Source organism: Gorilla gorilla, chromosome 1 (assembly GCF_029281585.2).
Source record: "Gorilla gorilla gorilla isolate KB3781 chromosome 1, NHGRI_mGorGor1-v2.1_pri, whole genome shotgun sequence".
Classification (NCBI taxonomy): Eukaryota; Metazoa; Chordata; class Mammalia; order Primates; family Hominidae; genus Gorilla; species Gorilla gorilla.
In genome coordinates, this window is record NC_073224.2 from 72037240 (window position 1) to 72063467 (window position 26228).

General features: G+C 34.1%; 1 protein-coding gene across 7 annotated transcripts in view; it reads left to right on the top strand.

Moving 5' to 3' along the window:
* The window catches only part of EDEM3 (ER degradation enhancing alpha-mannosidase like protein 3), a 65569-nt gene that overhangs the window by 33848 nt on the left and 5493 nt on the right, over window positions 1–26228 (top strand). For 2 of the 7 annotated variants that reach the window (XM_055367453.2, XM_055367470.2), the window contains 11 exons: window positions 782–879; window positions 2474–2599; window positions 2797–2880; window positions 4398–4481; window positions 5009–5133; window positions 9419–9584; window positions 10143–10297; window positions 11466–11622; window positions 13768–13959; window positions 15304–15469; window positions 19105–19290. In XM_055367453.2, the coding sequence (XP_055223428.1) occupies window positions 782–879; window positions 2474–2599; window positions 2797–2880; window positions 4398–4481; window positions 5009–5133; window positions 9419–9584; window positions 10143–10297; window positions 11466–11622; window positions 13768–13959; window positions 15304–15469; window positions 19105–19290 (1539 nt within the window). Of the gene's footprint in view, window positions 1–781; window positions 880–2473; window positions 2600–2796; window positions 2881–4397; window positions 4482–5008; window positions 5134–9418; window positions 9585–10142; window positions 10298–11465; window positions 11623–13767; window positions 13960–15303; window positions 15470–19104; window positions 19291–20576; window positions 20775–26228 lie in introns of those variants that run through there. The other 5 variants (XM_004028044.5, XM_055367478.2, XM_004028043.5 and 2 more) reach the window with 5 other exon arrangements.

A 26228-nucleotide genomic window follows, 5' to 3' on the forward strand; every position in this document is an offset into this window, starting at 1 on the left:
GGCTACTTGCATCTTTTTGTTTATATTGGCAAAAAGTTGAAGTCTTTGGAAAATTAAGAAATTAACATTACAGATTGCTTTGGGCCCCCTCAGAGAGTATATTACATCGTTGTCACTTTAGCAACAGATTTGGTGGTGATGGAGGGATGGAGTAGAAGTATGTAGAGGTAATTTTGAAGATGATTCATTATAAATCATTTTTTTCTTATCTGCATAAATTAGAATTGATTTTAATAATAATACAAAATATATAGAAAAATGTCTGAAGCTGTTGGAGAAGAGGGAAGTATATGTAATTCAGTTGGATTGTGTTTTACTTTTTGGTATATGAATTTATGGAAAAAAATGCCATTTGTGGCTTTTTCATTTATCACAATTTTAAGTTAGAAATCCTATACTTGAAAGAAGACTCAATTTTCAGTGGCTTTATGAAGCAAAGTTAAAAACAAACATGGAAAAAGTAAAAACATTTCTGTCTTATTTGCCACTAATTCTATTCTCCTTAAGTGGGTGAAAGTTCTTTGATATTTTATTGTTACCCTTGCATGTTGTTAAATAACCATTGGTTTTGAGAATCAGGTAGTGTGTTGTTTAGGGGTTAGTTAACTGTGTACATTTTCCAAAGTTTTGTATTGATTATAAGAAGTTACAGTAGTAAGTTATAGTGGTATCATTGTGATTAGTCTGAATGTTTTCAGGCCTTGAAATCTTGACTAAGTGATTTTTTTTAAAAAAAAATTTAACGGTTGTTTAATGAAAAATCACATTTGTGTTTCCATAGATAGTGGAGTTGGAGCAGGGATTGATTCATATTATGAATATCTGTTGAAAGCCTATGTCTTGCTTGGAGATGACAGTTTTCTGGAAAGATTTAACACAGTAAGTTGATACAATTTTATATTTTATAATCAATTTCATTTGAGTCCAGATTTTTATAGAAACTCCATTACCTGAATGACATTGTAAAAATAATTTTTAAAATGTGTAGTGGTTTTCTGTCGGTATTTCCTGATGATGTTGAACAGGGACAGCGTAAAAAGTGATATACATTCCAAAAAATCAGTTGATAAAGTAGTTTTATTTTCACCTTTTATTAGAAACTTTGCAGATCTGCCAATAAGAGATGTAATAGATTTGAGTTTTACCTAATCTTGTTTGTACAAGGATAAGAATTATTGAAATATGTTACTAGTTAGCGTTTTCCTTTGTATTTCAATTCTTTTTGAAATCTTGGAAGTTTGGCTTAGTCTTTGATTACACCAAGGATACAGGGCTTTGAAGACCTGGAGAAACTAGTGAGTATTCATTTCAAAAGCAAGTCTTAAGACTGGCTCAGAACCACAAGCGTGTTTTCTGGGAAAAGTGGGAGGATTATTGTACCCCATTGAATCACCTTTTTAACTGAAGCAAACTGAAATGAATATAGCAAACTCATCAGTTATATCACTATATTCTTTTTAAACTAATCTAGCATTTCTTTGCTCACCTATCAGTTCATCCATGTCGTATGTATGAGACAGTATGACATGGTGATTGAAAGTATGGGAGATGTACTGGTTTAAATTCTGATTGTACCACCTACGGGTTTTGTGACTTTGGGCAAGTAACTAATATTATTTGCCTCTGTTTCTCATCTACAGAATGGGAGTACTAGTACTATTTATAGGATTATTGGGAGGATTGAGTTTATGCATTCAAAGTGATTAGAGCAGTGCCTTTAACCTATGGCCAATATTCAATAATAGTGATTAAATAATAGGTAAATTTGCAAAAAAAATTAGTAAAAGTTAATAAGTCATTAATTGAATACTTTATAAAATTATCACATAGATTGTTTATTAGATTATAACAAGAATTTCTTGAGGTAAATGGGGACAAATAACTATTTTTGTTGGCTTGTTATCACAGCCTTTTGTCAAAGCTGAGAAATATCTAGGAGAAAAAGACAAAAGAAGGGAAAAAGAGTTTTCTAAGACCATAATAAGCTGAGATAGCAAACCATAAGAGTGGCAGCAGTGATTAGCTGCATTAGTTTAGATAGTAGCGAGCACCAAAATATTGTTAGCCGAGAAGGGATCAAACTTCCAAGATACAGGAAAAAGCAAATTCTGTAATGTAGAAGCTGATAGCTGTATTCCAAGGGGGCCTATGAGCATCAGTGGGCCGCAAAGGCATACCAACCACGGGCTAACGCCACAGGACATAGAGATGTTCAGTTCCATTTTTCTCAGAAGGTCCTATATTACAGATAGTCTTTAATAGTTTGCATGTGAGTTAGAGGACGTAAAGGAGTACATATATATTTTAGAAAGATCTCCATCTAAAATAACTTAAGTATTTATATAAATTGGTAGTTATTTAGTGAATTTATATACAAATTTTGGTTTAATTTATTCACAGCGCTATTTATTGTGTTTAGAGTAGTACCTCTTTTTTCATCTAACTTTCATGAACACATGTTGTGATCTTTTAGCACTATGATGCCATAATGAGGTATATTAGCCAGCCACCTCTTCTACTTGATGTGCATATCCACAAACCAATGCTGAATGCTCGGACTTGGATGGATGCTCTGCTTGCCTTCTTCCCAGGCTTGCAGGTATAAAGAATTCTGTCTTCTTAATATGAATGTAAGATGATGATGTTAATTAGGTGCATTTTTGATCTTTAAAACTGAACTACAAAACATAGTTGCAGTTCAGAATTGTATTTGTATACATTTTTCTGTTTATGTAATGATTAGAAATAAAATCAGCTCATATTTTATTAGGTAATTTTATTGTTGTTGATTTCTAGGTGTTAAAGGGGGATATTAGACCTGCTATTGAAACTCATGAAATGTTATATCAGGTGATTAAAAAACACAATTTTCTACCAGAGGTAAGCAAATAATTTTTGGAATAATCTTACACACACACACACATACACATATACACTATAAGTTGCTAATATAAAGGTAGAAAATGTCATCTTCAAGGCTTGTTGGTTCTTTTTATTTTTTTCCCATTAAATAGTTTATTTTTGGTTTGTACAGTATTATATATGTTTTTGCTTTTCTTTGTGTGTTAAGAGAAGTCTGATTTAGGGTAATGCTGACATTTTTAAAATTTTATGTAAAAAAATTCCCAGCTTAGTTCTTCTCAGCTCTTCCTAACTTATGCCATTGTAATATTCTCTCATTCTAACTCTTGTATGTACCTACCAGCTAGGGAGATTTTGTCACTTTTTATTTTCTAAAGCTTGTCTTATGAAAACAGTATATATTAGATATACTTTTGTTGTTCACACATGCCCTCTGGAAATGTAGAGAATGCCATCTCTTCCTCATGCTGATTGAGAATTATTCTTCCTGATTTTTATACATCATATTAGTAATAAATATTCTTGCTAGCTTAATATGACAAGATTTTAATAGCATACTTTTTGGCTTTCCAGAAATGTACCATTAAAAATTTCCAAATGTGTGTATGGCCTTGTTCTATCCCCGCTTATTGACTACCCTCTGTGAGATATCTAAGCATTCTACCAACTTAGAAGGGTTCCTAAAGTGTTTATTTTGGAAAGTATAGTTTTATTAGCCTTCAGGTGAGTAGGACTGTGCATTGTAGAAAATTCATATCCATACAGAATAAACTGAGGTTTCAATTAATACATCTATCACAAATGAAGTTTTTATTTAGCTCCCATAAAAGTTTTTGTTTGCTTTTATTTTTATTTTCTTTTAAAAACCAATTGATTATGTTATTGAATAAATTTCAAATAGACTAATTTTATTTATTTCTAAATAATGCTCTGTCTTATTCCACAAAGGATTTGAGGCTGTTAGAAAATATAAGCTAAAATATGAAATATGTATGCTTGCACATTGCTAAGAGAGATTTTAAGTATTCTCACCACAAAAAAAGAGAACTATATGAGATAATGCATATGTTAATTAGCTTGATTTAGCCATTTCATAGTATATACATATATCAAAACATCATGTCACATACCATAAATATATGTCACTTTTATTTGTCGATTTAAAAAATTTAAAAATAAATATGAGAACTAGGAGAGTAATAATTCAGAGGAAAAAGTAGAGGGAAGGATAAAAAGAAAACACAATTATGTTTACCACCAGGACCCATGTAGTGGCATTACTGAGTTTCATTACGGAGTTTTTCTGAGTTTTCTAATAGCCAGAATGATCACTGAAAATATAATCAATTTAATTGGTAAAAATAGCAGCCTTTGCAAAATGAATTGTTATTTTAAGCAATGAAAATTGATGTTTTATTGATGAAAATGTCCTGATTGCTATTTTAATTGCTTTTACCTATTTATATATATATATTCTGGAACCACTTGTTTATTTAATCACATTTTTTATGCCTTTTGTATGTTGTTTTGTTCAGGCATTTACCACAGATTTCAGAGTACACTGGGCTCAACATCCTTTAAGGCCAGAATTTGCAGAAAGTACCTACTTCTTATATAAAGTAAGAAAATATACCCCATTTTACTTAAAGTTTAGCCTCCATTCTCTGTTGGATCTCTCATTCTTTCATAATAGTAATTGGGTTTTCAGAGTCCCCTTTTAATATTATAATGATTGGATATATCATGGTTCTTATTCATCTAGTCCATAGAATTATTGAATGATGCAAGAATTGACATGCAAGGTTTTCTTCTTTAAAAAATATTATGTAAACATTTCTTTAAAGAGAAATTTTATGTTCTAGAGCTGCTTTCTAAAGCATGTCTCTTGCCTTTCTTCAGTCAGGCAGCCTTTCTGAGCATTAGAAATTTAAAAACTAAGGTTATATAGTTAAATTTTATAATTGTGTATTTAAGAAATTCTGTAAAGCAGATTCATAGCTTTTTTTCAGAACTCAGTTCTATATAATGTGCTTCAGTGCCTGATACAGTGCCTGGCACCTAGTAGATACTCAATAAATATTTGCTGAATGGATATGTGGTAATATATAAGCTATATATATTATACATATATTCTCCTTTTTAATAGGCTACAGGAGATCCTTACTACCTTGAAGTAGGGAAGACACTTATTGAAAATTTAAATAAATATGCTAGAGTGCCTTGCGGATTTGCTGCCATGAAGGATGTTCGTACTGGAAGTCATGAGGACAGGTAAAACAATTGCTAACATCCCCTTTCCTCAGGGTCTCTCTGAAACAACACAAAATGCAGCTACCATTTAGGATTCAAATAAGTTTAATTTTTTTACAAAGGATAGAAACCTTTGTTCCTTGTGTTTACTTTTTTAAACTCTGTTGAATACACTAATTTTAATTTGTTTGAAAAGTTTGTATTTTTATCATAGTGCCTGGCATATAGTAGGTGCTCAAATGATTTTTAAATAAATGAATCAATGATTGTTAAATATCAGAACCTTGGTATTAGGACTATCTAAAATGTGGCTTTTTTTCTTCTTTGATAATGGTTTCCTTTTATATTACATAAGACATTAGAAATTACCAAGATGAGGAATGATCTGGAATGTGATTTGTGTTCGGCCAAGAATTCCTCAAAAGCTGTGTGTACTCTTACACCATTGCTGACTTGCAGGAGTGGGAAAGACCAGTGGTAGTTTCTGTTTCATTAGACACTGGATAGATGTAGATGGTATGAAGTATTCAAGCTATAAAAAGTGCTCCACATGAAATTCACAAGCATTCTCCTTATTCTAAGATCACTTATCTGGTTATCACATCTCTAAATGAATGCTGAAGCTTATTTGTTCATTTGTATAGCAAATGTTCATTCCAGAAATATTTACTGAGGCCCCTTATGTGCCAGGGCTCTTACTAGTTTTTGAGGATTAAAGATATGAAGATAAGTCCTTTCTGTCTTTGAATCACTGAAGGCAGGCCAATAAGCAGACTTTTAAAACATTGTATATGTGTTATGAAACATATTAAAGGGGCACGAAGCACAAGTTGGGATGTGATAGTCAGTGAAGGGTTCCTGAAGGCTCCTATGTCCTGAAGGATAACCAAGAATTAGAAGAAGAAAGATGTAAAAGAAGTTTCAGGCAGTGAGACTGAAGACATGAGAAACACAGCATTCATCATCTACCCATAGAGTTGTCCCTTAGTTCTTCACTTAGTGTTCGGATAATGGTTAATTAGGCTTCGAATCTCCATCCCTAACCACAGCTAATGAGAAACAGTTAGGTTCTGGAAGCAGGCATACAAATAATAGCAAGAAATAAAAGCAGATACCTTGTGTATTTGCCTGTAACATTTATTGACTGTTTCCTGTACTCCAGACAGTCATCTAAGCATTTTATGTGTTTAACTGATTTGATCCTTACAACAGCTTTCTGAAGTGTACTATTACAGTCTTCATTTTAAAGGTGAAGAAACTAAGGGAAAGAGAAGTTAGGGAACTTGCCTAAGGTCACACAGTTAGTAAGATTAAGTCAGAATTCTAATCTAGGCAGATTGGCTGTTGACAATGATGTTATACTGGCAATTCATTAAAGAACAATAATTAAACACCTACTGTATGCCAGCCACTGCACTTAAGTGTGGGGTAGAAAGATAAAATAGAACCAGTCCCTGCACTCCCATGACTTGTAGTTAGTGAATAAGATAGATGTGTAAAGAAATAATCACAACCATGTGATATGTTCTAAAATACAAAAGAGGTAACAAGTTGAAGAATTGCAGAGGAAGGCATGATTTACTGTTTAGAGTTCCATTTTTCAAAGTGTAACATCCTTCTTTTTTTCCCCACCAAATACTCCTTTTATGACGTTGTTTCTGGATCTCTTACCACTGACATTGCCCCATTCTGATTGCATTCCAGTATATATAATAACTCTTAAAATATCATATCCAGAATTAACCATACTCAAGATGTGTTTGGCACGACAGCACCATAACTGTCTGTATTCAGGCAAAGGGTCACTAATGTTCTATGAGGCTGATGAGTTTCCACCCTCTATCCAGTTGAGGACCACTGCTTCATTGACTCACTGTTCCTTAGGGGATTGTTGTGCCTCTCAGATGTCTTTAGCCAAATGAAAGGTTAAGAACTACCATTCTTCATCATATTGTGTTATTAGATGTGCTTTAGATTTTTTAGGAGCTTTATTTTCAGCTCACAGTGAGCTTGTGATCAACTAGTTTCATATACTTAACTGTATGGTCTGCTGACAAATGAGTGTTCTCCACCCTGCCTTTGAGCAGCCAAGTTTTCTTTTTTTAGTGTAAACTTAGAACTTTTATATTTAACTCAGCAACATTTCTTTTTTTGTTTTGTTTCTAGATTTTGGTCTAGAGGTTGAATCTTATTAGCTAAACTACCAGTTTTCAATGATCTATAGTTTAGATAAGCATGCCTTACATTTTTTTCATCCAAACTGTTAGGAAGAAGTTTTGGTTGGACCCCAACCAGTGCCTTGTGGCATTGCACTCAAGAGCTTTCAGTTACAGGCTCTTTGCATGTGATGGTTTATTACCCTATAGATCTAAGCACTATCACTGTCCTCCAGGTTACCATCATCTACACAGACACAGACATACACACACACTTTTCACAATGGAAATATCTGTATCTTCCTAATCATAATTACTGAAAAGAATGTAAATGGCAAAAATAATAGGAAAATATTTGCTAAGACACTGTCCCCTAACTGCGTAAGATTACCACTGTTAGCAATTTTATAAAGGCTTCCAGACATTTTTAATGCCTGTGTATTTTTATGTATGTATTTTTGTGATTTTAAAATATAAAATAGATCATATGATCTGATGTTCAACTTACTAGCTTTGCCCGATTCATATTGTAGTTATCTTACCATGCCTTGTTCTTTTCTAAATGTTTACAAATTGTCTATTCTAGTATTTGCCAATTATCAGTATCCTGCTCAGCTGTCAGCAGTTCTCAAGATAGCATTTGCTCATGTAATAACTGTCAGTCCATCAGAAAAGGTTGAATTATGATAAGTGTATTGCAGATAAACAGGAAAGTGTTTTTATATTATCTAAAAAGATTAATATCCAAAATGGCTAAACATGTTTTGAAACATTTCAGGTGAGTTTTTGTTCCAAAATAAAAAATCATGTGTATGTAGGAAAAATGATAGCTGTAGTTTCAATCTCATATGTACGCCAGGTGCTATGCTAAATAATTGATATTTAATATCTCAGTCTTCACACCAATGTCATGAGTGTATTGTTATATTCCTTTTACAGAAGAATAAACTGAAGCTCATAGTCCTTATATAATATCCCCATGGTGACAGAACTAATTAGTGGAAGATCTTTCTATTTCCAAAGCCCATGTTCTTTACTTCTTTGTTCTACTCCCTCTCCAGCTCATTCTTTAATCACGCTGTTTAAACTTGCATTTAACTTAGTAAACATTTATTGAGTGCCTACTATGTGCCAGGAATTGTGCTTGGCCAGAGGTATGAAATTGTGCAACTTATCCAGTAAACTAGAAGTTGTTTATTACTGCCAAAACCTATGATGATTTGGGGAGTAGTGAATTAAATTTGATGTTACTATGACTCCATCTACCAGCTATGCTTTTTTCCTGACACTTTTAATTTAAACTTTTCTTAAATTGTTAAAACACTATAACATTAAATCATTTGTAAATACACATGTAGTTTTACTGTCTTTATTTCTCCACATTCCCTTCTTAACAGGTAAATAAATATTTACAATGTTATAATCGTAGCCCATGTGACTTTGCGTTGTACTTTTTTCATGTAACTATTTTTTTCTTTTTTTGAGTCGGAGTCTTGCTCTGTCGCCCAGGCTGGAGTGCAGTGACACTGCACTCGGCTCACTGCAATCTCCATCTCCTGGGTTCAAGTGATTCTCCTGCTGCAGCCTCCTGAATAGCTGGTATTACAGGTGCCTGGCACCACACCCGGCTAAGTTTTGTATTTTTAGTAGAGACGGGGTTTCACCATGTTGGCCAGGAAATTACATGCAAGTAATTTCTTTACATTTAAAGCCTTCTTTTTAAATCACTTAAATAGCTACATAATAAATTCCATCAAATTTGTATGACTTTTTCCAGCTCTTTAATTTAATTGAAGATTCTTACATGATTCTCACTAGTAAAATTTATCGGTTACCTCCCTGCTGTTGATTCTCTATAGAAGAAATGGAGAACTTTCCCTCATTGAAAGGCCTATAGAAAAATCTTGTCTGCATTATTCACAAGATTCAGTGTATCAGTGTGGTAGACAACTCCTCTGGTCTTTTTCATTAACATGGAATATACTTGGAGTCAAGGTTATTCTGCCCCTGGTAGATTGATACATTCTATAGTTCTTTGAACATCTAAGTTGGTATAGACAGGATTATTAACCTTGACTCTATGGCTTTCATATAGTTGGCATTTAAATTATTTTTATCTACTTATATTTATTTGTGACTTTTTATTTTAGAATGGATTCTTTCTTCTTGGCTGAAATGTTTAAATATCTTTACCTGTTATTTGCTGATAAAGAAGACATTATTTTTGACATAGAAGATTACATCTTTACAACAGAAGCTCATCTGTTACCTCTTTGGCTCTCTACTACAAATCAAAGCATCTCTAAAAAGAACACAGTGAGTTTTTAAATTAAATGTCTTATTCACTTTTTTATTTCTATATGTTTTATTTTTCCAAGTGAAAAGTAATCCATGACTAGAATTCAATAAATATATGTATGGTAAGAATAAATATATACATTTTCCTATTTTTTTTTCTTTTATTGCATCCTGTATACACTTATATATTTCATTAACTGTTTCCTTTTAAAAATTATGTTGAGTAGGCCAGGTGTGGTGGCTCATGCCTGTAGTCCCAGCACTCTGGGAGGCCAAGGTAGGTGGATCACGAGGTCAGGAGATTGAGACCATCCTGGCTAACATGGTGAAACCCCGTCTCTACTACATATACAAAAAATTAGCCGGGCGTGGTGGTGGGCGCCTGTAGTCCCAGCTACTCGGAAGGCTGAGGCAGGAGAATGGCATGAACCCAGGAGATGGAGCTTACAGTGAGCAGAGATTACGCCACTGCATTCCAGCCTGGGCAACAGAGTGAGACTCCGTCTCAAAAAAAAAATAAAATTATGTTAAGTAAAATAATTATTTCTGTTTACATAAAATGTTTTTCTCTTGTAGACCTCGGAATATACAGAACTGGATGACAGTAACTTCGATTGGACTTGTCCAAATACTCAGATCCTCTTCCCTAATGACCCATTGTATGCTCAAAGTATTCGTGAGCCCTTGAAAAATGTGGTGGATAAGAGCTGTCCTAGAGGCATCATCAGAGTGTAAGATGTATTATTTTATATTTTCTAATATCAAAGTTGTTTCTTAGTAAATGACAGACAACTTAGGGAGCATGTATCAACAGCCAAGAAGACATTCACGTAGGCCGAAAATGTTGAGGTATGTAGCTATCACTGGTTAAAATAAAAATTAGTAGTAAAGTTAGATAGTAAAGCTTATTTTGCAGTAATATCTTTTTTATTATTTTGGAAACTTTCAATATATCTTTTATGAACTAAAGTAATAGTAGTGGGCAGCATGTAACAGTTTTTAACTTCTATAACTCATTTTTCATGGAATAGTTTCATCGAATATTTTCTGGCCGGGCATGGTAGCTCACGCCTGTAATCTGAGGACACTGGGAGGCCAAGGCAGGTGGATCACCTGAGGTCAGGAGTTCGAGACCAGCCTGGCCAATATAGTGAAACTCTGTCTCTACTAAAAATACAAAAAATTAGCCAGGCATGGTGGCAGGCACCTGTAATCCCAGCTACTCGGGAAGCTGAGGCAGTAGAATCGCTTGAACCCAGGAGGTGGAGGTTGCGGTGAGCCAAGATCACGCCATTGCACTCCAGCCTGGGTGACAAGAGTGAAACTCCGTCTCAAAAAAAAAAAAAATTCCTTTTGTCTATAGTTTCTGTGTAGTGAAAATACAGGTATTTTGTTTGTTTGTTTGGATTTGATTTTTTGAGGGAGTACTTATTCTTGCTTGTTAAAATTGGCTTAATGAGTTCATTTTCTGACGAGTAGCTATATTAGGCCATTACAAGGACTTTTTAAAAATTATTTTTACATAAGTGTTATTATTCACTGATGCAAGTATTGATTTGCTTTTAAAATATTGGGAGAAAAATCTGTGTTTTTAAAGGATAACATCAATAGTAACAAATCCCCAAGCAAACTTGCTCTGTACCTTTAAATAGTTATAGTTCTCTTGACTAATACTGCCTTATATAGATAATATACAAACTTTTATAACTAGAAAATGTTATACTTGAAAGCTATACCACTTGTTAACCTAAATTATATATAAGAAAATACTTTCTAGTTATTCCAGTTTCACTAGTTCTAAAACTAGCAATTTTGCAAGTAACATTATTTTTATTTGACATGTGTTTTTTGCCAGTTCTAATTTATAGTTTTTTAAGCCTTGCCTGTAATTACTTTTAGCAGAGAGGAGAGTTTCAGGAGTGGAGCTAAACCCCCTCTGAGAGCCAGAGATTTCATGGCCACTAACCCTGAGCATTTAGAAATCCTGAAGAAGATGGGGGTGAGTTTGATTCACCTCAAAGATGGGAGAGTCCAGTTGGTCCAACATGCAATCCAAGTAAGACATTGCTACACTAATTAGATACCGTCTCTGCCCTTCTTTCTTTGGTCGCATTAGCTTTAATAAGATAATGGATTTCAACTTTCTAAACACTTTAAATATATTGTTGAAAGTGAGAGAATGAGAATTTTAGGACTTGGAAGTATCTTGGAAAGTTACCTAATTCAACTCCTTTATAGTATAAATCAATTAAATAAATCAGAGCTAGGTTGGGTAATTTGCTGAAGTTAATATAATCAAATGCAGGACTCAAATCTAAGTTTTCTGTTTCTCAGTCCATTGGCTTTCCCCTGTTACTTTTATTTACAACATAACTTCAAAAGCTAGTAATTAGTTTTAATATTCATATCTCCATGTTTTACATCATTTTAGTCTCCAAAGAGCTACTGAATCTTAAGTATTTTGTTCATCATAGGCATTTATTTGTCTGTGCCTAGGAAAAATAACATGTCTTTTTGAGAAATTTTTATTGATTTTTACTTTGAAAGTTTTTATAACACGAAGTCTTTAAATTATTTACCTTATTAGTATATTGATTCTGAGAAAACCACATAGTTTGCTGAATAATTTTTAACCTAGAACCATATTCAGGTATCCTTTAATCTCAAATTCAACCCTCCCACAACTTCATCACACCCTCAGGTTTTCATCTCATCCATATTCTTGCCACATCCTTCCTTCTTTTAAGAGTATTCTTCCTTCTTCCTTGTATTTTATTTGGCCTCAGTGGGGGTGACATCTCTTGTGACATTGCTTTTACTTAGTTAGGCTGCCAATGGCATAATTACCGCCAAGTGGCCTCTTGATCCTTATATGATTTAACTTTTCTGTAACTATTGGCTGAATCCTTCATAAAACATTTTCCCTTCTTGGCTTCCCAGGATATTTCAGAAACAAAGTTCTTTTTCTACTTCACTGTTTATTGCTTTGTAGCTCTCCTTGGCACAACCACTCAATGTAAACAGTTTCCAAGAATCTGGATGATATTCTTTTCTCTATATACTCTTCTTCAACAGTGTCACCTATTTCTACAAGCTTAGCTATCATTTTTATACATATGACTTCTTAGCTATGTATGTGAATCCTGATTCCTAAATTTACTATTAAATTCAACTTTCATCTACCTCTCATACATCTTGCATCTCAATCTCAATCTGTCCAAACTTGAATTATCTCTTTCTTGTTTACTCTCTTTCTACCCTCACCTCAACCTATGTTTCCTTCTTTGGCTCTCCATGTCAGTAAAACCTATCATCATTCTTTAAGTCATCAAAGCTGGAAATTTCAGGATAGGTTTGAACTCTTCTTCTCTTCCAGTTCCTCTTATCCTTTTCCATCCTCTAACTTCTATCATGTCTTGTTGATTTTTCCTGTAAAGTATCAGAAATCATCTTATTTTTTTCTATTATAGTCATTCTTCAACTTTCCCTCTGTTAAGACTCAATTCAAGTGTCATTCTAAATCTCTCCCAGGTACACACAAGCAGAATCAATTGTTCCCTCATCTGTGCTCCTTTTCCACTTTCCCTCTCTTAAGACTCAATTCAAGTGTCATTCTAAATCTTTCCCAGGTACACACAAGCAGAATCAATTGTTCCCTCATCTGTGCTCCTTTTCCACTTTCCCACTTGAGAAATTTTATCAAAGCTAACTTTACATGTCTTTCTCCTCCAGACACAAACTTCTTAAAGGACTGTCTCTCCAATGCCTAGGCAAGTGCTGAGATGGACTAAGTGCTTGACATATGTTTTGAATCAAATTGAATCTGGTTGTTCACTATTTCAAGGAGGGAAAGTGTGGGTCAGGTATGAGGTTTATTTCTTCAGAGGGAAAGCCAGTGGGGAAAATAAGCAAAGTGAGCATTTGAGCATTCGCTGGAAGTCCAGTTCTCAATCTGAATCAAAAGTGGTTTATAGAATAGTGAAAGTGACATTGATAAAAAATACAGATAAGTTATTTTCAGAAATACTATTTCTGAAAGTATTATTTTTGAGTACAAATAAGGTCATAAATACTTGGTGGTGACCTAAAGTGAAAGAAGAAGTTGTAGAGTAGAATACTACAGTACAGTGTCTTTAGGAAATCAAAAAATTGGTGGAAGTTTCCAGAAAGGAAGGATAAAATGAATTTGTTTTTTTCATAGGCTGCTAGTTCAATTGACGCTGAAGATGGGTTGAGGTTCATGCAGGAGATGATTGAATTGTCAAGTCAGCAACAAAAAGAACAGCAGCTGCCTCCACGAGCTGTACAAATTGTTTCCCACCCATTTTTTGGCAGGGTAGTATTGACTGCTGGACCAGCTCAGTTTGGGCTGGATCTGTCTAAACATAAAGAGGTATGTATACTTAAAATATAGTTGTTGAAACTGAATTTAAAATATTAAGTATTGCCTTATTTCTTAGCCTCTTCTCTAATTTAGTAGTTTTAATTTATTTAAAAAACTGAAATAGTCAATCTCCTGGATTTAAGTAAAGTAAAAGCATGTCTTGAAAACTTTGAGTCATAATTTATGTATGTAATATGCTTACAGAATTTTAACTAAAATATTATTCAGGTTCTATTCAATTTCTTGGTCTCTTCTCTAATTTAATACCTGTAATTGATCTAAAAATGGTTTTCAGACTTTCTAAGAGCCACTAGAACCTTTCTTTGAACAAAAGTCTAAACCAGGAGCTTAATGTAGAAAACAGCTAAAAGCACAGAAGCTCTGGCTCAAGTGACTGGAGAAAGCCTGGGACCCTGAGGTTCCACTGGGCAAACTTTGAAGATCATTAAGCTAGTCCATCCTCTATAGTTATAACATAGTTATAACGTAGAAAACAAAGACTTACGTAACTAAGCAATTCACAAGGTTATCTAACTAATTGATTGCAGAGCTGGGACCAGAGCCCAAGTATCGTGACAATCTAAAGCCAATGCTCTTTTCACTCTATTACTGCTAATTTAGACCTTTTTCTCATGTGTATTTTAAACTATGTAGAAGCTATATAGATTGATTGATTCATTCAACTGTTGATTGAGTGCCTACTATATTCTGTGCACTGCTTGCTGTATCAGTTTACAAAACCAATGAAGATCCATGCCCTTATGGAATTTACATTTTAGTAGAGTGAAGGATATTAAAACATCTTTATAGTAACGTGTTTAAAAAAATTAGTTCCTTGGTGGATTTAATTTTTTTGGTAAAAAGAACTGCTTGCAGATTCATATAGACTAAGTCCATTTTTTCCCCTTTCAAAAACTTTTCTTGTTACCAATGATCATTTCAAATTAGTTCCCAGCTATTGTAAATGTAGTGAATCTGCCTGCAGGTCCCAACTTTACCGCTTAGTAACATTGTGTTAACATTGTGAGCAAATTACGTAACCTGAGTCTCAATTTCCCCATATGTGAAAGGGAAATGTTATTTGTATTGTTTTGCTCAGGGTCATTATAAATAACAGATTTTGTAGTTTATATAAAAATGTTCTATAAACTGCAAAGCACACTAGAAATATTGGTTGAGTACTGTGATATGCAAAATGTTTAAAACAATATTTTATGGTGACTATATGTTAGATATGTTATCATTAGAAAAGAAATGAGTTCTAGTTCTCTTAAAACTCTAGATATTGAGGTTTAATGACTTGATTGCCATTTGAGAAGATTAAAGTATTTAAGTTGCTTTTATTTCTGACAGACAAGAGGATTTGTTGCAAGCAGTAAACCATACAATGGTTGTTCAGAGCTTACTAACCCAGAGGCAGTGATGGGAAAAATCGCACTGATACAAAGAGGACAGTGCATGTTTGCAGAAAAGGCACGCAACATCCAGAATGCTGGAGCCATTGGTGGCATTGTTATTGGTAAGTAATCATCCATGACATTGTGTTGACTGAAGGGGAGATAATTTTTAGGATTTTTTCCCTTTTATTTTCTAAAATTTTATCAAAGAGTTTGTCATAGTTTTTTTTACCTCACCTAGACAACATAAAGGATAGGTAATCCAATGACTCTTAATTTCTAGATATCTAACATCTTTTTTAAAAGTCTAGATTTGAGTTTCTGTATATTAATGTCAGTGAAAATACTTGGGTTTAGGTGTGAGGGTGGGGTAGGGCTGAGTGGTAAAAAAATTCAGTACCATGGATAAGAAAAGGTGCCCATGAGATCCATAACCCCCGAAGGGCAAGAATTACACTGTGCCACCTCCAGTGGGGAGCCATTGAAAATTTCCGTTACTCCACAAAGATGCAGGCTTTGGAGGCAGACACATGAGAGTACAGTTCCTGGCTCTACCACAAAATTGCAGGGTAACCTTGGCCTAGCTTCAGTTTTTTAATCTGTAGATTAAATAGTAGAATTTTTTTTTATTTGATAGTAGAATATTTTTGAGCTCCAGTGGAAGTGATAATAAATATATTTTAGGTGATTGTAAGGTTTAAAGATATATAAAATTTCTTGGCATAATAGCAGACAGGATAAGTGCTACTATAACAGGGTTTACAGTATTGCTAGCAGATCTTTATCCCCTTGGATCTTTTTCTACTGAAATGACAAATTACCACCTTTAAATCATCTTACCTATATGTATCAACTAGTGGGTTTTGCTTTTTTATCTTTCATAGACAATCACTTATATCATGATAAACAGGCCATGACTATTGGGAAATATGAATTTTTCTGTTTTAAAGTAAATAGGAGTTTACATTCAGAAAGAACTGTAAGACCTGTGCTCACAATATGCTGATTGTGAATTCTTTGGTACAGCTTCTCTCAGGGAAATCCATTTTGGATTCCCCCCTCCCCTGCCGCCCAATAGTTAAGGTAAATTAAAAAAAATAGTTCAGATAAAACAGAATATTAACACTTATTATGTTGATTTAATGGATGCATAAATTTTATTAATAAACATTAGGAGAAGTCCTGTTTAATGACTTAAATCAGCAGTTGGCAAACTACAAGACTATAGGCCAAATCCAGCTCATTGCCCATTTTTGTAAATAAAGGTTTTATTGGGACACAGTCATGCCAATTTGTTTGTGTATGGTCTATGACTGCTTTCAACTGCAGTGATGGAGTTGAGTACTTACAGGAGAGAACTACAAAGCCTGAAATATTTATTCATCATCTAGCCAGTTACAGAAGAGATTTGCCGACCCCTCACTTAAATCATCCTCTTTATCCTTGGGTATTTCCCACACTTAGATTAGTTTTATTGCAGAATTTAGTATATTAGCCATCACTATCATTTTGAACATTTCTTACCAAGACTTCAAAATGAAAATGTAAAGTATAAAGTGTAGAATTTATGCATTAATGTTTAAAAATATTTCTTTGTGTAGTATTTTGGTTTTTTATATTTTTCAGTGAAGTCTAATTCTCATGATCTTCTATAGTATGCAATAATTGTCAATTTTTGTTTTGTTTGTTTTGAGATGGAGTCTTGCTCTGTCGCCCAGGCTGGAATGCAGTGGCGTGATCTCGGCTCACTGCAACCTCCATTTCTCAGGTTCAAGCAATTCTCCCTGCCTCAGTCTCCCGAGTAGCTGGGATTACAGGTGCCTGCCACCACGCCTGGCTAATTTTTATATATATTTTTTTCTTTTTAGTAGAGACGGGGTTTCTCCGTGTTGGCCAGGCTGGTCTTGAACGCCTGACCTCAGGTGTTCCGCCTGCCTTGGCCTCCCACAGTGCTGGGATTACAGTCATGAGCCACCGAGCCTGGCCTGTCAAATGTTTTTTTTGGTAGCTATTAGTTGGAAAATGCTATACTGGGTTCTGTGGATAAATAAATAAGAGATGATGATCCTTACTCTCAGAGTTTTTTTTTTTTTTTTTTTTTTTTTTGAGACAGTCTTGCTTTGTCACCCAGGCTAGAGTGCAGTGGCATGATCTTGGCTCACTACACCCTCCACCTCTAGGTTTAAGTAGGTCTTGTGCCTCAGCCTCCTGAGTAGCTGGGATTACAGGCACGTGCCACCACGCCTGGCTAATTTTTGTATTTTTAGTAGAGAAGGGGTTTTGCCGTGTTGGCCAGGTTGGTCTCAAACTCATGGCCTCAAGTGGTCTGCCTTGGCCTCCAAAAGTGCTGGGATTACAGCCATTGAGCCACTGCACCCAGCCAAAAATTTAATTTTTAATGAGAAACTTTCTTGTGTTGACTTCTTTCTCCTGAGTTTTTTGTTTCTGACAAAGCATTTTGTTTTTGTTTTAATTGTATATAAATGAATAAATTAGGAATTAGCTGTTTTTTGTTGCAAGGGTTAGAAATACAAATTATCTTAGAAATCATGTGGCTGCAGGAGATAATTACGTTGGTTTAAGAAGGGAGGTTTTTTCACTACACAGAAATGGATTATTTTTAGTGAATTAAATAGTACAAATACAACTAGGATTCACCAGGAGGTAGAAGTGGGAACTAAAAATCACCAGGATCCATGATAGTGAATGTTTTTCACTTTTCTCTCTGTATCTCTACCTCTGGGTCCTTCTGAACTTTTCTTCCCTGCTTCTCTTTGCAATTCTGCTTCATTTTCCAGCTTCTCACCAGCCTTCTCTCTCTTTGTTCATCAGTTCCAAAATGGCCATTCTAGTTTGCAGCCTCAGCCCCTAAGTCTGTGTCATTCAACTGGACTATTACCCCCTGCTAACTGAAACAGTCTTTCTGTGTGCCAGTTCCAGGTCCCCCAGAGAGACTCAGGGTCAGGTAGCCATCTTTTGTCTAATCAATTATTACCAAGAGGATGGGTCATGCATTCTGCACTTAGCAGGTCCTATGAGAGTGAGCACCCTGAGACAGGACAGATAGTTTTTTCTGGGAGACTGGCATGTGAGTTGGAGGTGGTCGTGATTGTCGTCTCCAGTAAAACAGCATGTTGCTGGTACTACTACTATTAATAGTTCTACTATTATTATTTAACCAATGCAAAATAGCAATACTGTTTAGTTTAGCTTATAGAGGAAGAAGCACTATAGTCATAACTATTCTTTGTGTGCATTATATAAAAAAGAAATGTCCATTTTTAGTTTGATAAAACAATGTAATCATGCCAGTAGTGGAAATTTTCAACAATAAAATTCATTCATAGTTCTATCACTGTAATCCGAGTCACTGATTTTTTCCTTTCTAGGCTTTTCCATAAGCATATGAAATTTTTATAGTCATAATCATAGAATTCTGTATTCTACTTTTTAAATGTATTATTATTCTGTGTGTCCTATCAAGTAGGTCATTATAATTTACTTATAATGGTATACAGTTGTTTACAATTATAAATAGTCTAGTAAAATTATTTGGGCATAGGGCTTTTCGCTTCTTTTGAATTATTTCCTTTGGATACATTTCTATGAGAATTAGTGGGTCCAAAGTTATGTTGTTTTTTATGGTTCTTGATGCATAAAATTAATTCTGTCATTGTAAAAAATCAGTAACAATTAGTAGATAGATCTTTTTAATGGCTGGATATTTTGATGTTTGCTGTATTTATTTTCTGGCTAGATGACAATGAGGGGAGCAGCAGTGATACTGCCCCTCTGTTCCAGATGGCAGGTGATGGAAAGGATACGGATGACATCAAGATCCCCATGCTGTTCTTATTCAGCAAAGAAGGAAGTATCATACTGGATGCCATCCGGGAATATGAGGAGGTAGAAGTGCTCCTCTCTGATAAAGCAAAAGATCGAGGTAAGAGTAAAATACCATTTGTTTTTTTATGCAGCTTAATATTAATTTTGCTAGTTTGATAACAAGAACGAGTCACAAAAAATTTTTTTGGGGAGTTCACTGTGAAAACAAGTAAAACTTTTAGAAGATGATTTCAAAATATATTTTTCTTTTGGAAATAAGAATAATAAAACATTTATTTTGCTTTGTTTTCTGAGTTAGGATGTTTTTAGACATATGTTTTTATGTGTGATTTGTAATTTTTGCCATGAGTCTGTTCAGGTGATAAAAATACAAGAGACTACTTCAGGAAAGCCATTTTAACATCCGGAAATGTTCACCATTTGATTTCACTGATACTACATCTTACATGTCTTTTATAAGGAAGAAGAAGACATATATAGAATGTTGTATACAATATCATAGTAGTTAGTCTCAACAGGTCACCTATAATCAAATGACTGCTGTCTTGGTGAAGGCAATAGAAATCTAGCAGCTTCTTCCCAATGAGATCTAAGTTTATCACATGGATATAAGAGTTACAAATGGCTGTTTCTGAAAAACAAGATAGCATGTCTTAATTTATGAGAGTAGATAGTCCTCTGTAGGCCAAAATGTTCGTTAGTAATTTGAAATGTCTTTGAAACCCAAATTACAATATAAATGCAAGGCCTTACTAGTATTCTTACATAGTTTCACACCCAGGGATAGAGGAGAAATGAGGGAATGTGAGCCTTCAGATCTTGCTTGTGGTAGCAGTCTTTCCTGTCTGCTGGAGAGACCTGAAGAGAGAGCTAAAGTTCTCCCATACCCTTAAATAGATGAAGTTGCATAATAGTACAGGGTTGTTACATCCCCTGGGGTGTTTGACAGATATGTAGGAAACTGATTCAATTCAATGTGACTTCCAAGTGGGACATTTAAAAAAAAACGTTCGGTGATAATCATGCTAGCATAATCATGCTAGCCTAATTTTGTCTTCTTGTATTGCTTTATTCTTCTTTGAGATTCTTTGAAATGTCAATTATTTATGAGCAATGGAGTGAGCAAGTAGGTTGTTTGTATATAACAATGTATAGTTGGAAACAGAACAGAATACAAAGGTTTTCTAGTCTTAAATCCTCTGTATACCTGATTTTTTTTTCCTGGGCCCTTTTCTAAACTCAGATCTTCTTGCCTACATATATGCATTTAGGCACATCTAACATAGGCAAATTATTATTTCTTGTAACTCTTTATTATTTCATGTAACTCTTTAATGCATTTGCTTTTTTTCCCCCTATTTTGTGCTACCACTGGAATTTCAGCAGCAATATTAAAAGGTAAAATGATTCCAAGCTACATTATTAATAGTAGTAAGTATCTTGCATTAACAAGCCTTAAATTATATACGTATATATGTATTTGGGTGTGTGTACACACACACAAGTACATATATAATTTTGTTTCAGTGGATACCATGATAATATCTTGTGTAACGTAATTAGATTATTTTCATGTCTAGTCAGCAGTCACATAATAATTTTTAATTGATCCCGTCATAACAAATTCTAATAATTATACATCCCATACAATAGATGAATTCTATGTCTATGTCCATACAAGAGTCACTCTAACAAAGGCATTGTTGTTTTAGTATTTATTACTTTGATCACATTTTATTTGAACACAATGTAAAATATTTAAAGTATTGACTTGTTTTAAAAGCTCGTGTGTGTGTATGGTACATGGGTTAGGACTACAGGATTGTGGTACAGCATGTGCTTCCTGTACCAGAGAAAGGGTATGAGACATGATTAATTCCACCAGAAAATAAGAATTCTTGCTGAACAGTATCCCCTTAAGGACCTTGCATTAAAAGGGCATTATTTAAAAGATATTTTTTGAAAAGTTTAGTCTATAAATGTATTGAACTGTGATTGTTATAGAGTGATCTTTTGATAAAAGTATTGAAAAGCCCCCTTTTTGTGTAATAGCTCTTTATAGAACTGTACAGCTATATTAATTAGCAACAAGATACAGTCTAATTGTTAATATTTATTAATGTAACAGAAATCAGTGATAATAGTGTTATGAAATCAACAAATGTATTCACTTACGATATCCTAAGAAGCTACACAGTCTGTAGCGGTTATCATTTGTCCTATACCATTACTACATATATCAGTGTTTCTCCCCTGCATCAGAATCAACAGATACACTTGTTAAAAGTGTTGGCTTCTGAGTCCTGCTCCAAATATTCAATCAGACTTTCTGATTCAGACTTTATGATTGGGAATCAGAATCTGAAACTTCAAACAAACATCCCAGGTGATTGTGTTGTAGCTGCTTCCTCAGCTACACTTTGAGAAATATTGAACAAGATTCAGAAAGCACCCCTTTTTTGTCTCCCAGCTATGTATCAGGCCATATTGTACCATTACGGGTACTAGTTAACAGATTATATAAGTACACTAAGTAACAACATCCTTAAAATCTGAACAGTAAAATGTTCTCCAGATTGCCTTTTCTAGAAATGTCATTCCACAAATACATATTTTTCCATATGAAGTCACACAATGCTGATTAAGAAGTCCTTTTCATATTTAATACAGAAAATAGAAGCCCTTAAAAAGCCTTCACTCCTGTCTTCTTATTCTGATAAGTCCATGCCATTAGTATAGACATATCTGAAACTGTTCTGCTAGCAGAAATTTTCTGGTCATCTTAATACGCATTTAGAAGCCAAAAAGCATTAGCATTTTATGAAGTGATGTTGCTTCCTTAGGTCAAACCTGTGACACTTCTGAAAGTTAAGCTATCCACAGTCTATTGTTGAACAGAATTTTCAATATCATATCTCTCAGTGTTTCATTTTTCCAAAATTTCAGTTTGTAAAGGTACTTAATTATTCCAACCCTGTGCCCACAAACAAAAGGCAATGTTTTGTTACCTTTAGGTCCAAATTGAAGCAGTTTACAATTAAGAGTAAATTTCCTTTTTTCAATAGTATTTCTCACAGGGAAAAAACATCAGCATTTTTAAGTTCCAATACATTGTCATGCTTGCAACTTAGAGTGTAAGCCTATAGTGCCTTAAGGGCTCTAGATAAATGCTTTCCAGCGACTGTATTTGTGTCTATCTGGTATAAGAGCCAGATAGAGAAAATGGAGGAAAGAAAAAAAAAGGTTCCATCATTTGCAATGCTCTGATTTAAGTCAGGCAGGGTCACTTTTCCTGATTATCCCCCACTGAATTTGATTGGCGTGAATCTGTTCTACAGCTGAACTGCACACCTTAAGTTGCTGTTGGAAAGGATTTGATTCCTAGGAGAAAAATCTAGTACATATGCAGATGAACTCTACCTGGAGAGAAACATCTGAAACATTCTTCTTAGCAGAATTGATACTTAACCTTCCCTTCTCCATCCAATACATGTTTTCTCATGCATTTTCACATTTGCACCATCTCTTCCCTTCTTCTGGAAGTTCCCTATCAATTCCTTTTCCTCCCCCATGGCCCTTTTCCTCTTTGAGAACATTTAGACATCCTAAATTTCAAATGCCACCTTCCTTATGAAATTTTTCATATTCTCCTAGGTAAAATTTAAGGGTGTCCTTTTAATACAGTTCTACTATGATAGTTAAATAGTTCTTTACCTGCTTCTCATCTCTATATTCCTTGCTTTCAGTAAACATTTAATGTACAAATGAATGAATGATTGGTTCTAAAACATCCAATCTCTAAGTCTTTGCCAAGGTTCACTTCCTCTTTTATTATTAAAACATACTGATTTTGTTTCTCTGTATTTTGAGATTTTCTCCATTCTTTCTGTGTTTCTGATGTACCATTCCTGTATTTAATATTGTGGTTGTTATGCTCTTAGGACTTTGATCTCACATACTGGTGAAAACAGGCACCTTAGGATCAAGATTTGTAGCAATGTGGCAGACTTTAACTCTTCTATCTTTTTGTAGTTCTCTAACTGCCATTTTTACTTTCCTGATTGTTGCTTTTATTTCTGGTTCTATAGCTCCTTCAGCTTGCGAAAACCAAAATATTTTCTTCCATGGGCATCTTCTTCAAAGTTCTTCTCTCTGTCTCTGTCTCTCTCTGTCTCTCTCTCTCTCTCTCTCTGCTTCTCTACATTTAAATTTAGTTGGCCCCTGGTGACTTTCCTATAGTGCTGCATAGAATAGTTATTGGTATCTTTTTAAAAACTTTATAAAATTAAACTTGTAACAAATTAAACAATCCAGAAGTGTATTAAAAACTTTTAAATAATCTCTCATCTTTCTGAGATAACGAACCAATGTTAGCAGTTTGATGTGTAATCTTTTATATTCTTCTTAGTGCTTTATACATTTCTAAATGTATGTATCATTCAGTAACTTGCCTTTTACAGTTAAAGCTATATTAAAGACATTCCTCCAAGCTAGTAGGATAGCATAACTTATTCTTTTGAAAGCTGCATTATGTTTTGTATTATGACTGTACCATGATTTATTTAACCATGTCACTATTAGGCGTCCAAATTATTTCCAGGTTTTTGTTTTGCCACTGTATACAATGGTGTAGGTAACATTCTTGTACATATCTTCTTAGATATGCATACTTTTTCTAGAATATTGAGATTTACTAAAATGAAATGCTGGCAGAAAGTATATGGGTCTTTTTCATTTTAGTGGATGTTGCAAGTTGCATTCCAAAAAAGGTTGTAGCAATTCACATCCCTTCCAGCAAGATATGAGAGTACATGTTTCTTCCTATTTTAGTCAGCATATTTCCCTTTATAGGTATATTTTTTGTTTTTTCTCTTTATGGATTGCCTAGTCATACGTTTTGCATTTTGCCTTCTTTAAATAAGATTCTGTGTCTTTTCTAGATATTTTATAGGACCTCTCTGTTTGTGTGTGTGCGTATTTCCTATATTTACATACATACTCATAAAGAAATAGAGGTTCTATAAATTATCTAGAAAAGACACACATATAGGGACAGAGGTTACACACACACACACACACACACAATTTTCCCAACATGTCATCACACAATTTTCCCAACATGTCATCTTTTCACTTTGTTTATGTAACTTTCGTAACATTTTTAGGTAATCAGAAATATTAATTCCTTTGAGGCTCCTGGGTCTTCTGTCTCACTGCAGAAGATCACTCCATCCTGTTTTTACATAATATTTTCCTAAATTCTTCTGGCATTTTTACCATTTTTTACATTTTGGTCTCTAAATCATATGGAATTTTAAAATATAAGTTAGGAGTCTTTCCAATTGAGTTGTCAGTTTCTAAATACCATTTGTGAAGCAAACCACTCATTTCTCCTTCAGTTAAACTACCATTTTTGCTATATATCAAATATTCTTGCATAGTTGGATCTGCTTCTAGACTTACCCTTCTCTTCTACTAATGTGTTTATTCCTGTGCCAATAATAAAAGTTTGCTGTTTTGAGTATATTTTATTATCTGATAGGGCAACTCTCCCCTCACTGATTCTTAGAATTTCTTGGCTTCTCTTTGACATATGCTGTTCCATAGAAACTTTAAATTAATTGTATCTGGTTCTAAAACGAAAACAAGAAGTACAAATGAGATTCATTTTGAAATTATATAATTGCATACTTTACATATAAATTAGGAAAATGTTAAATATTAAGACTTCATTTAAGAATATACCTATAAATTTAATCAAATCTTGTTGTATGTTCTCATTATGATTTTATTTAAGCAATGTGGGTCTTATACCTTTTATAATAAATTTAATTCTGTGTTTTGTAGCTTTTATTTTTTATTATGAAAAGGTTTAATGATTATATTTTAACTATTTATTGTTACTACAAAGGAGTTATTGGTATTTGCATAGTCTTCTTACCAAATTTTTTTAATCAATTCTAATAGTATTTTTTTATTAAAGTTGCTTTGACAGTGTATGATCACAATCTGAAAATACAAATAATTTGATCTTTTTCTATATTTACATTGATTATTCTACTTTCTTGTCCGATTACATCAGCTAGATTTCCAAAATAATATTGTATATGTAACCCTAGGAGAGTTTTTGATCACAAGCACAATCTTCATTACCAGGTAAAACAATCCTACACCTTTTCCTCTCCTTCTAATCTGGAATAATACAATCTAGAAAGAAACTTGGAGATTTTTCTTTTTGTTCTCTCTTGAATTTAGGGAACCTAGGATAAATAAGCTGTAAGTAGCCAGCTACCTTCTTTCTTTGGTCTGCACCATTGGTTTCCCTAATTGCCTAATTAAATTGTACCTTTTTCACAGCTTAGAAGACAGAGATTGTGTGGAATTCCTCAATCCACCCCCCGCTGACCCTCTCCTCCAAAAAAAACCCCTAAGAATGTAAACTTTCAGAGTCAAGTAATCCCACCTAATCAGGGTGAACATATATGCATTGTAGGGGCAGAAAGGGGTGATCCCTTTCCTCCCCATCATAAAGGGTTACAGCTGACACCCCGGGTTAAAAAAAAACAAAAACAGGTTAACAACAGAAAAGTATAATAATTTTATTATGTGTACTTGTGTGCACAGGAGCCATACAAAATATGAAAGGGGACAGGTGGTTGAAGCTTAAATACCCTCTTCTTAGGGTAGAGGAATACTAGGGAATGAAGAGGTCCAATGCTTAGACAATGATTGGTAAAGGATTCTCTTTGCATAGTATCTAGATAAAGTCCCCCAGTTAATCTCTCAGCTGTCCTCAGAAGAACAGAAGAAAAGTCTGTTTGGGTGTGGTGAGGACCCCTAGTCTCTACTCTTCTCTGATGGCTCATTTTTTTTCTCGTTATTTGATGAGAGTCCTAGGGAGGGATTCTTGAGACAGTTGCATTTCATTTGGAAAGAAGCTTCCTTAGATAAGAAAATTCCAGAGAGAATCCCCCCAGTTGCTTCAGGAAAGAGGATCAGAGAGACAGGGAGGCAGGGGAAGGTCAGAGACAGACT